At 41.7% G+C, this 18,081-nt stretch overlaps 1 protein-coding gene across 1 annotated transcript in view; it reads left to right on the forward strand.

Moving 5' to 3' along the window:
- The window catches only part of LOC126262997 (CLIP domain-containing serine protease HP8-like), a 74,643-nt gene that overhangs the window by 23,521 nt on the left and 33,041 nt on the right, over positions 1-18,081 (forward strand). The window contains exon 3 of the mRNA XM_049959958.1: positions 689-783. Coding sequence (XP_049815915.1) covers positions 689-783 — 95 coding nt within the window. The remainder of the gene's footprint in view (positions 1-688; positions 784-18,081) is intronic.

The following is an 18,081-nucleotide window of genomic DNA, read 5'->3' on the forward strand; positions in this document are numbered from 1 at the left end:
ATGGTTTGTGAAGCGCATCTACAAAACTTTTGAATATAGCACGATAAAACCTACGCCTCTTTGCATCCGAGCTCGGAATCATAACCACCTAGATTTTCAACGATTGAGCCATGATTTTACGACGAGACCTGCGTGGGAAACACAAAAAGATGAGTGCCTAGTTTTTTCATTATTACATGATATGACTATTAACTGTGCTCTAATGACACCTGCCACATAATATGACTGTTGTTGCCCGATAATGCAGTATTTAGCAGCGTGAGCAACACCACAATCGTTATTAAAATTTTGACCTTTGTTGTGGTAGGGTTGTTAGAATGTGAAAAACCACAATCTTTCTCGTCAGAACACGGATACCGTGAAGTCCTGTCCACCGCCTGAACTCTGTCCTCGACGTCTCAAGCCAGCGACCTTTCACCTTCCATATACAAACTAAGAGTGTCTATCTTCACGTGTTCTGTGCCAACTGAGCGGTTCTCACGCTTCCTTAAAATGGAACTACAAGCCTCGACCGACAACCACTGCAGGTTCATAAAATACATTCCCAGCATTAAATAACGTCATGGGACTTGTAGCATAATGAAATAAAGCGTCCTGCCTGTAGCTTGTGTGACAATGGGCAGATGAATGTAGCGTATAAATGGAAGGAGGCAAGCCGGGTGTCTTGTGACATTTCAGTTTTTTGCAGGGACACATGTGGACAAGACTACTCTGACCGCATCACCGCCGGCGTGGCTCCCATCAACAAGTACCCATGGACGGCGCTGCTCATCTACTCCTCAGGTAAGCTCCACGACTCACTCTTACTCGCACATATTTCTTGTTGGCGACGATTGCCAGTACTTTTCTGCTTACCACTGAACAGGTGAACGATTTCTGGGGTCCTGGAAACGTAGTTCATGTCGATGACGTACGGGAGCAAAAATTCTCTCTGGTTAGTATTAAATAACAACGAAAGCTTCTGACAACGTCCTTCGTTCTTACCGTCAGGAGGTGGTTGACACTGGCAGCATGTATAAATTTCACTCCACATAGGGTCATCACGACGTATTCGGTCAACTGTTGCACACTAAATACCTCAACAGCATCACTTAAAACAGCCAAGTCCTGCGATGACATCGGAGGAAATAGTCAGATGCTTCAGTTCAGTCTTTAAGTGATCAAAAGCGAGTTCCAATGTTCTCTTATTTTAAACTTGCACATACCGAAAGGAATCGATGAGCTGTGTTTGCTAGGACATTTTATTTCCAGTGTAGTTTGGACTGGAAAATGAACTTCCCTCTAGGACAGTGCTTTTCAACCTTTTCGTATAAGCGAATTTTTTCCACTTAAAAAAACTTACGGTGACCCTCCAGAACCGTAATGAAACTGCGCCAGTAATTGCAAAGACAACGAATTGAATTTCCTTTCTATTGATATTATAATGATCTAGAAATAAAGTGCACTGCACAAGGTAGTCGCAGTACTCTGCAGGTAGTGGTATACGAAGGCCATTCGCAAAGTAAGGTCCGACAGATCGCGAATTGGAAACGACAGTGAAAATCCGATGACGCTTTGCACAGGTGTGTTAAGCACTGTCCCAGGCATGCCCGTCAATGGCATCGCGTCGCTCTCTCCAGTCATGAGCACACTATATGGCGTAAATATGCCTAGAGCATGGTGTCTCCTCCAACTACGGGTGTCCGCTGCGAAGTCTGACCTGCTCTCATGCACCTGTCATTCATTTTCTGTCTCATTGACAATTCTCGGCCGTACACTGCAGGGGTAATGAGGTCGCTCCTGCAGCGTTTCCGGTGGCAAGTATTTGAGTTCCCACTGTACAGCCCGGACTTGGCTCTCTCTGATATTCATCTCTGCTCGCATGAATCAGTACCTTCTAGAGGAGTATATTGGAAAGTTGGTACAATGCTACGACAGATGTCTAATGCTAGGCGCAAATTGAGACGTGTATAGCGCATACGATGCGAGCAGGACAGGGCGCATTTCTGTGACTTTACAGGTTCAAATGTGACGGCGTAAATTGGGACGCGACACGATCGGGAACGCGGCGTTCTGGTTGTGAGACAGTTTCTCGCTCCGCACTAGCACTACGGGAGGGGTGAGGGAAAGCAGTCCTGCCATATGCTCACATCGGCATGGCGCCTATGGACAGTAATAGTACTGGGCGTCCGAAAAATGCTGCTTTACTGTATACTCAAATGTATTGTCATTGAATAGTGTTTCGTTTTTCACCATTTTAGCGCTCCATCTTTTTTGCTAATACATTATACTTTTCAGTTATTTATATCTATTCAGTTTTTTTTTGTTTTTTCTTGTGTCACGCACAGTTAAATAACGACTGAGCCATTAGCGACTAGGATTGTATCTTCTGCCGCTACAATGTTTTCAGACGGCAAGAAGGGGCAGCCGATTCACTACAGTGTGCACTCCCTACTAGTATTGTGTCCTACATACCTTTTCAGCCTCATGACTGATTGAAAACACTGGAGAAGTGACCATTAAAAGCTGGCTGCGGCTGTAAAATTCCTGCACCAGAGGGCAGGCATGAGTGCATCACAACTACCTCATAAATACTATCAGTTTTTGTTCAGTTGCAAACGCATCCTTTCCATTGCATCCTATTTCAGTCAATTGTGTACTGTGTGATTCCATGTACTTCAAAAAACTGCTGTCTACTAATCCTGAACTAATTTGTAAAATCAGGACCACTCATGTTAGTTTGAAATTGTCAACCTCTTTTCGTTTCAAACAAAATATATTTATTTTATTTGAATTTTTATTCATTACGAATAAAGCAAGGCTTCGTCTTCAGCGTTAGTATTTGAATCTGCTTCGGAACTCAAGTCTAACAATAATAACTCTTTTAGTCGCGAATCACGCACTGTTAGTTTGGAAAGCAGTAGGCCAGTAACTGGCATCCGGAAAGTGCGCATCACCACGACTGTGGCGAACTCGCCATGCGCGTCTCAATATGCGCAGATCCGCACGTCGCGTATTAAAAGCGCGCGTCGCGTGGTGTCACGTCACACCTACTATTCGCGTTTCAATTTGCGCTGAGCCTAAATCGGAGCGGCGATTACGCAGACAAGTATCTATAAGATGTAGGAAACTGCTGCAAATAAAAGATATTTTATTTTCTCTGGGGTTTCCATTTCGCGACCGATCGGACATTACTTTCCTAATGGTTCTCGTATTGTGTTGTCAAAGTCTTTCGCGAATGCGGCAGTATCTGTATAGGCCACACAATTCGCTCAGTTGTAGAGTGTTGCACCGAGCACAAGCGATATATAAAACAAAGGGAGCTTGACAAGTCGCCCATAGCTGAGCATTACTTGAAAAACGGTCACAAAATACAGTTTAAAAATGCGAGAATCTTGGGATACTGAAAGGTAGCAAAGGCTTGTAGGGAGGCGGGAGCGGCAGTTTCAAACGTGGCGCCGGCCCCTCGCGCCACCTGACGTCACTGGGACCCGTGAAGGGCCAACGAGATGTACGGGAACCGCAAGGAACTTGTCACATCACACTAGTCGGCTCGTTGGCAACACTTTGCGAACGTTCGGCGCCGTGCAGGGCCTACGGGAGATCAATATTTCATTGAAAAGATACCCACAAAAGATCTTAATTTTGTCGTCTGCTATCGGGAAATAGCATGCATTTAAACACGCAGTCAGGTATTATTAAGCTCGTGTCTAATAGTTACTCGCTCCCCGCTGGAGACAGTTCTGGCCTTCGCAAGACCAGCAGTGCCACGCGCCATGGCCTGTCTTTCTCGTCGGCCTCCGTCACACGTCGGGCTGGAACTGCTACGAGCTGCCCAACTCACCCCGCGCTTGTACTTTAATTGTAATTTTAAATTCAAGAAATTTGAGTAGATACATAAATTTGCATCATCTCTATACTTTTTCTACTTTCAAACTGATCTGCTTTGCTTACCTAATTTCTATTAAATGATGATGGGTATGTATTGAAGTTGAGGAATCCTTCGTTTGACCTTATCCTCCATTTTATAATTTTTTTTTCATATCAATTATAATTTAAGCATGGAGAGCTGCATCAAACCAGTCTCAGGACTAAAGACCACAACAACAACAACAACAGTTTAACTTCTTACAGTAAAACTTTATGATATATAACTCAACCATTCCTATGACTTCACAGCCATAATCCTATTCATCAACATATTTATATTCCCCAAAAATCTTAACTCTATGCATTATAACTTTACAAAATTTTTCAGATTTGACTTTCATTAACATATTAAATTTCTAATCCTACTAATTACTTTACAGTATTTAAACTGACATACATTTGAGAGCATAAACTTTTCATCATCTTTCGTCGAGTTTTTATTCCGGTTCATCGTTGGTCACTTCGTCTCTAGGTTTCCATACGTTTTGTTATCTCCCATTCTCCGGAATGACATCTGAAGGTGTTGCAATTTTCCATAAAGAATATCGGATGTTTATATCGCTAGAACAGTTAAACCGGATTCTCGGTGGTAGTTAAATGCAATAATGGTCTTGTATGGGAAGGGATTTGTAAAGCTGTCTTGATCTCTTCTGGTCCAGGCTCTTCCTTCTTCCAAATCTTCTGCGTTGCATCTTCTGTTCTTGGTGCATCTTGCTGTCTTCTCACTTGTATCTTCGCTCTTCTCTGGACTGGGAATTAGGATTGAAGACCTGTTTAACCTCGTTCTAGTTTAATCCGTTCTTATGGCGTCTTCTTTGCAATTGTTGTGTATTTTTCATTGAAATCCGTTGTTCATCTAAATAAGTTGAACAGCCTTTCATCCGTTTCTTGTTCAGTCCCATGGGTGCTCAGGGATTGTTTCGCAGTTGTCGAATTTCGTATGATCTGAGGACAGTTTCCGCTATTCTGCACATTGACTTACAGAAATGAGTTTTTTCTTCTTCTTCTTCTTCTTCTTCTTCTTCTTGTGGTGAGTCCCCGCCATAATATGTCCACCTCCGTTCCGATTCGGTGGATATCCATTATCTCTTCGTATGCTGCTTTCAATAGTTCGCGATATAAGAGCGTTGTATCTAACAATTTCGCAAAACCATTGTTATAACACTTGTGTGTGGCTTTCACATGAATAAATCTCACGTCATGGTACATGTTGATTGTATCCAGGATGCGTTATAGCTCTCCAAACTTTTCCACAGAGGAGTTATCATGTAGGAACATTCTTCCACCAAGGCCTCTTCTTTCATCATCTCTTAGCTGACGCACCAGGCACTCACACACAGTGTCCCTTCCTCTCACGCCTAACTGCTCACCTCAGACTTGTCGTCGATCTGGCCGCAATGATGAACCACCTTATCTGATGACCTCATATCTAAAACAGAGTTTGTCGCAGATGTGATAATCTTACTTTCCTTACTTCCTTACGTACGTTCTGTTTCCTCAGTTATTTATCTTATATTATTCTAACCCTTACTCCCTTAGATTACGCTATCAACTTTACAGATATTGAAGATTTTTACGACTTTACATCTAATACAATGTTTCTCTCTTAAATTACGCTAAAACTTTACAAAAAATTTATCTTCTTTTCATGACTTTACAAAAAGTATTATAAAGAAAATGTAATTCTTCTCACTGTCTTCCTCCTTTTTGCCCATTTACTTAATTCTTCCTTAAGATAAAAGTAATGGTTTCCTCATCTTCATCACGATGGATAGTAAGAGTGAGATTGAAGGTGATGACGGTTAGTAAGTTAGTGACTGCCCATTACCTCTTATTTTTAATTTTCTAACTACAAGTATAAAATGTTATTTTGAAAACTTCGCACCTTGACTCCGACTCCAGCGTCTTTTTCTCTGCAAGCCCTTCTTTTTGTCCTTAGCTGTAACAGAACTTCAAAATACGCATTATCTCTGCTATTTTTCTTTTGCCTTTCAAAAATCTTTTCTATAGATCTATCACATTATTTTAAAGCTTAAAATTTCTTTTCTCAGTTGTACTTATCCCTTTCTCCTTTTTTCTCGATAGTAAACTTTTATGTTCCTTTCTTCTCTCATCATACTCTTCCATATAGAAAATATTTTCTAGGTTAATCTTATTTCCCACCGTTTACCTTCTTCGACGAAATAACATGTTTTTTGCTTAACTGCATACTTCAATTCTCTTTCCTAATTATTACCTCCTAACGACGTCTAATATTTATTTCCCTCAGTCTCTCGTCCAATATCAGATTTTGGTGCTTTCCAAAAATCATATAAGCTTCTCATATTCCACCAAAATATATCCACAATTACTGGTCCACCGTCCTCAAAGGAACAAATTAAAAATGTCTATTTCGTTCCTACTTCTTCACTTCCTTTCATCTACAAAAATCAACTTCCTCCTCCTTCACATTACGTTTTTAAGAGATAATCTACTACTATCCGTCAAACTATGCTGATGTTTATTTTCCTCCTTACTTTTCACTCCTTCCCAGGACACATTTCGTTTGTAGAAGAGTTACTTTCGTTCTTATTTTCCTGTCATTTCTTCATCAGTCTCCCTTTACTTTCCTAACAACCTTTATTTTATTTATTTAACTGAGATAAGTGCAAGTTAAAAGTTTTATCTGTGTGCATTTTGCTATCTTTCATACTCTTTGATTTCTGGACATTTAATACAACTAAATTCTTGTGTGGAATTACTCTTTTTTTCTTTTGTCTTTTATATACTCTTAAATGACTCACATGGTGCAAACCTAATGATTTTCCTGTTTTTTGATTCATCAGTTCGATTGCATTCTTATGGACTACTTCACTTACTTCCATGGGGCCTTCGTGTATCGAAAATAATTTGTTTTCAACGCTGTAACCTTCCTATTGCTTCGTGCTAATTTCATAAAATGACGATGTTTTACTTCAGATACTGGAAGGACTTTTCACTTCTAACTTGGGCATTCCTATTCGTCTCCCTACGGTTCATGTCGTCAATTCTGTCTTTTATCTGGGTTTGGTGGCCTCAACTCGACTTCTTCCACCGGTTCACTTCGCGTGTTATGTCCCGCTGAAGCTTAATTTTCCCAACCTTCCTGCGTTCTGTTCATTCCATTACCACCTGAATAAACTGGATTTTTGCTGCTGAAAACCTCTAAACCTTCCGCCTTCGTTTGCACAGGGATCGTATCTCGGGTCATAGTTACCACCATACTTTCTAGGACCAAATCCACCACTGTAATTCCGCGGCCCATCAAAACCATAATTGTTATTTGCCCTCTGAGCGTTTCCAAAACCATAATTACTAAAGTAATCCCACGGGCGATTACCACTCCTTCCAAAACCATTGCATTTTCCTGCGTTATTATTGCCATTGGAATTATTATTATTAATACCTGATCGGTTGCTGTCATTTCGTCTATTATTGTTTTCTCTCGCAGTACGTTGTTTCTTCGCGTCATCTTCACTGAAAATGAATTCAAGTTCCCTTAGCATCCCTTTAAATGCTTGTATATTGTCTCGTGTTCTACCAACCAATGACTGCTGATAACGTAACGGTACCTTCATTGTGCACATCCGCATCAGTTCCCCATCACTGTATGCATTATCTAAACACTGATTCTTTTCTGTCTTTCCTCGAAAAATCTAACGGGTTTCATTTCTCCTGAATTTTCGAACAATTCTTTCTGTAATAACTGATACTTTATTCTATTTTGTGTTTCTATGGACCAGTATCGCTCCAAGAATGAGGATTTAAATTGCTCATACGATTGACAGTTTACAGCTACTGTTTGCATGGTTTCCGCTATTGCGCCGTCCATATGTCCACAAATGAAGTCAAGTTTATGGCTAAGTGACCAGTGCTCTGGTGAACCGATCTGAAATTGATTTATAAATGTGCGTGGATGCAAGCCTTTCGCGCTTCCTTTGTAATGTTGGAATTTTCTGACTGTCAAAAAGTGATCATTGTCAAATTTTTCTCTTTCACCATAGGACGTTTGTGTTTTCATAAGATTACTCGTTCCCTTCGTCTGTGTCATGTTCTCTTGTACTCGTTATACCACATTTGGGTCTTGATATGACGTATATATGTCCCATCTAGCATCGTATCTACGCAGTGGTGTGCAGTTATCTACACCGTGCCGTTCCTGGAGCATCGGACTGAAAGATTCGTTTACATTTCCCGTTAATGGTGCAATGTTTTGCATTTCTGTTATATTCGTATTGTCTTGGGGTATATAACCTGTTGTACTGTAACTTGGAAATCGCGAAATTGGTACATGTGCCGCCGCAAGTTGCTCTGTTCTCGCGTTACTCGCGTACGTTTGGAGGGCCGGCTGCCGCTCTGTTGGAATGCGAGCGTTTACCGTTTCACGCTCTCTTGTCTGCTGCGACCGATCATCACCTGCTTCGCTTAGCTGTGTTAACTGCTCTTTTCCTGTTTACTTTTGTTTCGCTTCCGTTATTATGGACGCAACCTCTCGTGGATATACGACTGGAATCTCAGGACATTTTTGTGTTTCCGCTACTGCTACGAAAGATTGCACAACTGACTTTTTTATTTCTGGATTTCTATCCATCACTATGTTGGATGATACTACCGATTCCGTTGCTTCGCTACTGCTTTCTGTACGATTCCCGATACCCTGTTTCAATTCTGTACGAAGGTCTTCATACTGTTTCTGATCTTTCGAGACTATGTTTTCAATTCGTGTATCGAATCGTTTTAATGTGGCTCGCATGACAGGTTTTCTGACATTGAGCTCTACCACGATTTACTGCGCCTTACCAGACGTCTTACGTGCTAACGTATCCATTCTTTCCATTCTTTGATTAACGTTAGACACTGCATCCTGCACTTGATCAACGTCAGAACGCATCTTTTTCTGGTCAGCCATTAACGATTGTATAGGCTCCCTCGAGTCTCTCGCCTCTCTCCGGATTTCAGTAAACTGTTCATTAACCTCCGTTCGTAATTTTTGCTCATCTACGCAGACTTTTTCGAACCCAGCGTAAGTTTCAAATTGGAGACTACTTAAGGTAGCATTGGTTGCCGCCAACACTGCATCTGTTGCTGTTTTCAAATTCGTTAACCTTGCATTTGTTTCGGTTTTAAAGTATTCTAACCTTGCATTTGTTTCGGTTTTAAAGTCTTCTAACCTTGCATTTGTTTCGGTTTTTAAATTTGCTCTTTCAGTTTCTAATTCTGCTAACCTTGCATTTGTCTGCTTTACGACCATAGTGAGTTGCTTCAATATTGCAAACACACTGACTGACTCTTTGCCATCGTCACCAGTCACCATTTGATGAAAATTTTGCCGTTCGTGTCTTTCACGTGGCGTCTCACCGACTTCCGTGTAAAGTGCGGACGCACTTAAACACATTCTTTCTGTTAGAAACTGTCCTGTTTGGTTCAAAATTACTATATTCGGTTCAACGTGCCGAAGTTCTTCATCCTCTGATTCTATTTCTGACCCGATACATCCGTCATTATTTCATTTTTGTGCATTCTCCGACTGTGATACAACTCGTGAAACTGCTGCCATTCCCTCTGCACTTTCACAACGTACCGTTCCGTGATTCGCACTCGATACTTTTTGTTCTCCGTCCATCTCTATGTTGCTAAGATCTTCAGTTTATAATTATCTGCGACACTCTCCATTCTTCCGCCATGTCTGATCGCCTCGCTAGCCTCTGTCTTTGTCGACTTGCGCGAGCTTGCGCTCTCGTTAACATCAAGTTATATGATCTTACACGTTTCCAAAATATCATGGAAAGTTACTCAGATTATGTACACGTCATGAGCAACATTGTTCACTGTTTGTGTATTTTCAAACCCAACCCAACAACGCAGTGAATAACTTCGCGCACGCCAGCAAGGTCATGCACAAGCTACTTCTATACAATGACAAATGTTCTTCTACTTGCTAATATAACTTTTCTAAACTTTGGATCGCACACTTACTGTATTCAGTCCACTATACATTTACATACATTGGGTAACCTCGTTACAAAACAAAACCAAAGTTATTTTTTTCTTTCAAAATTCAAAATCATTTTACTTTTCTTACTAATTTGACTAATTGCTATCCAGGCGGACCAATCGACTTCCAGGCAGACCAGTTGCCATCCAGGCAGGGTTGCCATTTGTAAGGTGCAATATTTTGTAGTTTACTTATTCTGCGATTGAAGACAACTGTGTAAGTTGAAATGACATGTTTAATGTCGCAATATTAGCACAAAAATACACGCTTTTACACACTTTTCAATGTGGCAACAAAAAACAGTTGTCAGCATAACGCATCACATCAACATCAGCAAGTGAAATAATCCTAAACACAATAATATTAAATATTAACTCTCAGAAGGTTAAATTTTCTTAAACACGACAATATTAAAGTTTAACTAGAAGTTTCTTTACAAAATTGTTCCTACGCTTACATTATATTGTTGCTCGGTACTACAAAAATCGTCCGATCCCGGTTCAAAGTTCGGTACGATTTTTAGGATGACCATAAAGATTACCCAAGGTCGCTCGAGTTTACAGTGGACACAGACTGGTGAACCAACAGTTTTACACCTTTGCACGCAGTATTTACCATACACTGCGATGAGCTGTTGTCTCCTAGGCCGCTCTCTTCCAATGAAATTCCTATAAGACTAATTAAACCTTTGCTGAATTTTCCTGCAGGCGAGAGAACCTGTACTCATCCCTAGTCTTAGAATGTGGCGATATACACATGCATGGTTGGAGCAGGCGCATATTATAATGCCCTCTCAGTTCTTGCAAGAACAATTAACTAATTGGCTGGTTTGTTTCTCCACAGTTGGAGCTAAACCATGCTACAGCTAATTTCTAGCTGTATGTCAGCCGTTGTGAACGCAGTGTTCACACAAGTTACTCCTCTGCATCGTACAGAGCCTTAAGTGCTCCGTTTTGCACTTGATGCCAGTTCAGAAAAGAGTCTCCTGAAATTTTCGTATTGTCTTACTCATAGCTTAACTGTCTCCCCATCTCGGTTCTTTCATTCTTCATGTCACGGCTTTTTTCGACGAATAGGAGCATTCCTCTTATATTGTGGAAACTCTCTCTACCAATCGCAAGGTCCCTACCATTAAACTGCATCGAAACTTTGGCTCTTTTCTCCTTCGTAGCGCGTTTCCACCAATTGGACGTTTTGTGCCTGTTCCAGACGCCTAAATGCATACATTGACTCTCATGTGTGTAGCACTCACTGGACACATGTTCGAAAATGCGTCACAGGTCTTGTTCGTATCCCTTTAGGATTCCGAAACACAGTTTTTAAAAGCTTTCTTTCCTGTCCTCCCTCAGATGGGCCGTTATACTTGCTCTACCCATTTGAGTCACCTGGTAGGTCATTGACTTTCCGCCTGGAACTCCCCTTTAAGTGGTTTCCATGGTACCCCCTGTAGCACAGCCCTGCCTCTGCTCGCCCGTCTTAAATTCCACACTAAAACGCCTCTTGCTGCTTGTTGCACCTTCTGCTCGTGGACATGCATTATACAGGGGTTACAAAAAGGTACGGCCAAACTTTCAGGAAACATTCCTCACACACAAATAAAGACAAGATGTTATGTGGACATGTGTCCGGAAATGCTTAATTTCCATGTTAGAGCTCGTTTTAGTTTCGTCAGTATGTACTGTACTTCCTCGATTCACCACCATGATTTCATACGGGATACTCTACCTGTGCTGCTAGAACATGTGCCTTTACAAGTACGACACAACATGTGGTTCATGCACGATGGAGCTCCTGCACATTTCAGTCGAAGTGTTCGTACGCTTCTCAACAACAGATTCGGTGACCGATGGATTAGTAGAGGCGGACCAATTCCATGGTCTCCACGCTCTCCTGACCTCAACCCTCTTGACTTTCATTTATGGGGGCATTTGAAAGCTCTTGTCTACGCAACCCTGGTACCAAATGTAGAGACTCTTCGTGCTCGTATTGTGGACGGCCATTCTCCAGGGCTGCATCAGCGTATCAGGGATTCCATGCGACGAAGGGTGGATGCATGTATCTTCGCTAACGGAGGACATTTTGAACATTTCCTGTAACAAAGTGTTTGAAGTCACGCTGGTACGCTCTGTTGCTGTCTTTCCATTCCATGATTAATGTGATTTGAATAGGAGTAATAAAATAAGCTCTAACATGGAAAGTAAGCGTTTCCGAACACATGTCCACATAACGTATTTTCTTTCTTAGTGTGTGAGGAATGTTTCCTGAAAGTTTGGCCGTACCTTTTTGTAACACCCTGTATAGGAACTATGTGTTAATTATCGTCGATTGAGTGTTATCCCTGTTTTGCATTACATACTGATAGGCAAATTTTCTCATAACTGCAGAATTAAGTTAGGTACCACATTCACCTTCCCGTTGTTGTGTATAAAGCTCTCATGTAAGGTGCAAATCTGACCTTCATTTATTCTGCCACCTTACAAAATCATTTCCTCATGTCTCAACAGACGTCCTACCACTGTGTCACTTCCCCTTATCAGTATTTTCCACACATTCCTTTCCTCTCCAATTCTATGTAGAACTTCCTCATTCATTACCATATCAGTCCACATAATTTTCAATATTCGCCTGTAGCACCACATCTCAAATACTTCGATTTTCTTCTGTCCTAGTTTTCCCACAGTCCATGTTTCATTAATATATAATGCTCTACTCCAAACGTGCCTTCTCAGAAATTTCTTCCTCTAATTAAGGCCGATATTTGATATTAGTAGACTTCTCTAGGCCAACAGTGCCCTTTTTGCCAGTGCTACTCTCCCTTTGATGTCCTCCTTGCTCTGTTCGTCATTGCTTATTTTTCAGCATAGCTTTCAGAATTTAACTTCATCTGCTTCATGTCCATCAGTCCTGATTTTAAGTTTCTCGTGTTCTCATTCCTGCTACTTCTCATTATTTTTGTCTTTTTTCAATTTACTTTCAATCCATATTCTGTACTCATTATACCATTAATTATATTTAGCCCATCATGTATTTCATCTTCACTTTCACTGTGGATAGCAATTCCATCAGCGAATCATATCATTGATATCCTTTCACCTTGAATTTTAATTCCACTCCTGAATGTTTTATTTCCATCGTTGCATTTTCAATGTACTGATTGAATAGTAGGGGTTAAAGATTGCATCCCTGTTTTAAACCCTTTTTAATTTCGGCACTTCGTTCTTGGTCGGCCACTCTTATTACTCCATCTTGGCTGTTGTACATATTGTGTACTACCTGTCTTGCCCTATAGCTTACTCATATTTTTCTCAGAATTTCGAATATCTTGCACTATTTTACATTATCAAACGCTTTTCCCAGGTCGACAAATCCTATGAAGGTGTGTTTATTTTTCTTTACCCTTGCTTGCATTATCAACCGCACCGTTAGAATTGCCTCTCTGGTGCCTTTACCTTTCCTAAAGCCAAACTGATCGTCACCTAGCGCATTCTCAATTTTCTTTTCCATTCTTCTGTATATTATTCTTGTAAGCAACTTGTATCCATGATCTCTTAAGTAGATTGTGCGATATTTCTCGCACTTGTCAGCTCTTGCCGTCTTCGGAATTGTGGGGATGATGCTTTTCCTAAAGTCAGATGGTATGTCGCCGGCCTCATACATTCCACACACCAACGTGAATAGTCGTTTTGTTGCCACTTCCCCAATGATTTTAGAAATTCTGATGGAATGTTATCTATCCCTTCCGCCTTAAATGAACTTAAGTCCTTCAAAGCTATTTTAAATTCTGATTCTAATACTGGATCCCCTCTCTCTTTTAAATCGACTCTTGTTTCTGTTCTATCACGTCAGACAAATCTTTCCCCTTACAGAGGCATTCAGTGTATTCTTTCCACCTATCCGGTCTCTCCTCTGCATTTAACAGTGGAATTCCCGTTGCATTCTCAATGTTACCACCCTTGCTTTTAATGTCACCTAAGGCTGTTTTGACTTTCCTGTATATTGAGTCTGTCCTTCCGACCATCATATCTTTTTCGATGACTTCACATTTTTCCTTCAGCCACTTTGTCTTAGCTTCTGTGCACTTCCTATTTATTTCATTCCTCAACGATCTGCATTTCTGTATTTCTGAGTTTCCCAAAACATTTTTATACTTTCTCCTTTCATCAATCAACTGAAGTATTTCTTCTGTTACTCATGGTGTTTACACAAGTACCTTCTTTATACCTATGTTTTCCTTCCCAATTTCTGTGATGGCCCTTTTTAGAAATGTCAATTCCTCTTGAAGCGTACTGCCTATTGAGCTACTCCTTTTTGCTGTATCTATAGCCTTAGAGAACTTCAAGCATATCTCGTCATTCCTTAGTACTTCCGTATCCCACTTCTTTGCGTATTGATTCTTCCTGACTAATGCCTTAACCTTCAGCCTACTCTTCATCACTACTATATTGTGATCTGAGTCTATATCTGCTCCTGGGTATGTCTTACAATCCAGTATCTGATTTCGGAATCTCTGTCTGACCATTACATAATCTAACTGAAATCTTCCCGTATCTCCTTGCCTTTTCGAAGTATACCCCCTCCTCTTGTGATTCTTGAACAGGGTATTCGCTATTACTGGCTGAAACTTGTTACAGAACTCAGTCTTTCTCCTCTCTTATTCCTTGTCCCAGTCCCATATTCTCCTGTAACCTTTTCTTTTACTCCTACAACTCGATTCCAGTCCCCACGACTGTTAGATTTTCATCCCCCTTTACATTCTGTATTACCCTTTCAATGCCCTCATACATTTTCTCCTTCTCTCCATCTTTAGCTTGCGACGTCGGCATATATACCTAAATTATCGTTTTCGGTGTTGGTTTGCTGTCTATTCTGATAAGAACAACCCTGTCACTTAACTGTTAACAGTAACATACTCTCTGCCCTACCTTCTATGATGTACAAAACGTTAACAGGGCGTAAACAACTTACACAAATTGCATACTGGCATTATGCGTCGATGTGGATGCGGCTCGCAATTCTTAAGTGGGCGAGGGAGTAGATGCGGTACTACTGAAGACTTCGACTAAACCACACCGCACGAAGGGGTAGACAAGAGACAAATCAACAACTGTTGCAAGGCAACCTCAGCAAGGCAGCAAGAAAATATTTGGGACTTTAAACTCTTGGGAGGGCCACACCAAACCACAGAATGACGTCCAAAACCCAAATTACAAAAATACTATCGTCGATTTCGCCACGACAAGTAGAACCGTAAAATGCCATAGGAAGTGAACTGCAATTAACACGATTCATAAGCGTCCGACTCGGAAGCTCCACAGCCAATCCTTCCCTTACTACCAACATCAGTACCTTCGAAGTTCACTCGTGGACACTACCAGTGTGTCAATTATTCGTTATAACTGTAGATAACAAACACGCTGGGACCGATTTAGGTTTCTTAGTAAGGCAAGAAATGATTCGGTCCTTCACTTGGTTCCACCATCGATCCGAAACAGCAAGTTACTTTAAACCAGATAAATAGATGACAATGCCGATACCAATGCTCTCCTCGCAAGCAGCGCTGTAACTGGAAACTGCAGTACCGAAGCACAGCTTACATCACTCACAAGTCTGATATATGCGCCACCAAAGTACACCTTTTTAGAATTCTTATGTTCACCTCATACCCCAAACTTGCCGTAATTTTTCTTCGGAATCCAAGGGCAGAACCAAGAAATCGATTTTCAGCCCTGGAATGACCACACGATGATCGCCATTGGGACAACACCGGCGTTCCACACTAGGATCTTCGAGCCCACGGCGCTCCATCCCCAGACGACTGCTTCTGCCGAAACCACCGACCAAGAGGCCTTGTCCTCCGACACAGGCGTCGCTCCTCAAACACAGTCCAGAGCTAACTCACAGAAAGCCCCTTCTTCCTCGTTCTGTCCGCCTCGCGGCGCGTGGGATGCCAACTCGCCAAAGATATGCGGCCACCAGAGACTCCAATCCGATCTCGATATTGACATCCCGGCGAGTTCTGAGAAGGCGGGCGGTTTCAAAAAAAAGAAAAACAAAAAAACAAAAATGAGAGAGAGAGACATTTAAATAGCGAGCCACTATCGTTTGTCGGTGTTGGTTTGCTGTCGATTCTGATAACAACAATCCTATCAATGAATTGTTCACAGTAACATACTCTCTGCCCTACTTTCCTATTCATAACGAATCCTATTCCCCGTTATACAATTTTCTGCTGCTGTTGATATTACCCTACACTCATCTGACCAGAAATCCTTGTCTTCTTTCAATTTCATTTCACTGACCTCTTCTATATCTAGATTGAGCCTCTGCATTTCCCTTTTCAGATTTTTTATCTTCACCATCACTTTCCAATTTCTGATATTCCTCGCCTCAACTCATAGAACGTTATCCTTTCGTTCGTTATTCAATCTTTTTCCCACAGTCACCTCCGCCTTGGCTGTCCCCTCTCGAGTATCCGAATTGGGGACTATTCTGGGATCTTTTGCCAATGAACAGATCATCATAACACTTTCTCAGTTACACGTAACACGTCCTGTAGGTACACGTCATGTGACTTTAATGCAGTGGGTTTCATTGCCTTCAGCATCCTCATGCCGTTGATCATTGCTGATTCTTCCGCCTTTAGAGGCAGTTTCCCACCCGAAGGACAAGAAAGTGCCCTGAATCTCTGTCCACCCTCCGACCTCTGACAAGGCCGTCGGCAGAATGAGGGTTACTTCTTATGCTGGAAGTCTTCAGCTGATTATTAATCAAAATTTAGGCCGTTGGGGGGGGGGGGGGTGAACACAGGACCAAGGACGTTTTGATTACTAATGAAAGACGCTACTAATACGGGTGCAATCTCTGGCCTTATAGCAGTCCATAAATGAGAAAGTGTTGCTGGTGCAGAGATTTGCGCACGAACTGACCTTTCGATTATGTCCCATAAATGTTCGGCGAGTGTCCAAATCATTCTTTCGAACTGTGCAAAGTGTTCTTCTAACGAATGGTGACAATTGGGCTCGTGACATGGGACACTGTCGTCCACAAAAATTCCATAATAGTTTGGGAACATGAAGTCCATGAATGACTGAAAATGGTCTCCAAGTAGACTAACGTAACCGTTTCCAGTCAATGATAGGTTCAGTTGGACCAGAGGACCCCTCCATTCCCAGACCATTATTGAGTCACAATCAGCTTGCACAGTCCCTTGTCGTCTTGCGTCCATGGTTTCGTGGGGTTTGCGCTTCACTCGAACCTTACCATCTGCTCTTATCGACTGAAACCGCGAGTCATTTGACCAGGCCACGGTGTTGCAGTCATGTAGGGTCCAACCGATATGGAGTCGAGCCCAGGAGGGGCGCTAAAGGTGATGGGTGATGTCGTGCTGTTAGCAAAGAGACTCGCGTCGGTCGTCAGCTGCCATATCCAGTTAAAGCCAAATTTCGCCACACTGTCCTATCGATTACTTTCGTCGTACGTCCCTCATTGATATCCGCCGTTGTTTCACGCAGCGTTGCTTGCCTGTTAGCAATGACAACTCTACGCAAACGCCGCTGCTCTCGGTCGTGAAGGGCAAGCCGTCGGCCACGGCGTTGTCCGTGGTGAGAGGTGATGCCTGAAATTTGGCTTTCTCGCCACTCTCTCGACTTTGTGGATTTCGGAATACTGAACACCCTAAAGATTTCCGAAATGGAATATCCCATGCGTCCAGCTCCAACTTAGTACTCCACATTCAGAGTCTGTTAATTTCCGTCGTGGGGTCGTAATGATATCTGAAACCTTTTCACATGAATCGCATTACTACAAATGCCAGCTCCGCTACTTTATGTGTGCATATCGCTACCTCACGTCTTTTGTCACCTCATTGTTTTAGAACGTAAATCATTTTCGGTTTTACAGATGGATTTTTTTTTTCAAGGCCCTTACAAAATATTTCTACTTTGTTCTTTCACCTGACTGTACTGTAGACTGCAATAAATTATCAAAAATAGCGTTTGAAATTGTTTTTCCTCTTGGAAGCAAACCAAGTAATACACAAAAAACACAGATAAGAAACAGTGATTTTAACGTTGTTGGGTCGTACTAATTTTGCAAGATTCTCATTGACGAATCCTTCTACACTGTTTTGTTTTTCATAGCATTAACAAAATTAGTTGACT

The sequence above is a fragment of the Schistocerca nitens genome, chromosome 1 (genome assembly GCF_023898315.1).
Source record: "Schistocerca nitens isolate TAMUIC-IGC-003100 chromosome 1, iqSchNite1.1, whole genome shotgun sequence".
Classification (NCBI taxonomy): Eukaryota; Metazoa; Arthropoda; class Insecta; order Orthoptera; family Acrididae; genus Schistocerca; species Schistocerca nitens.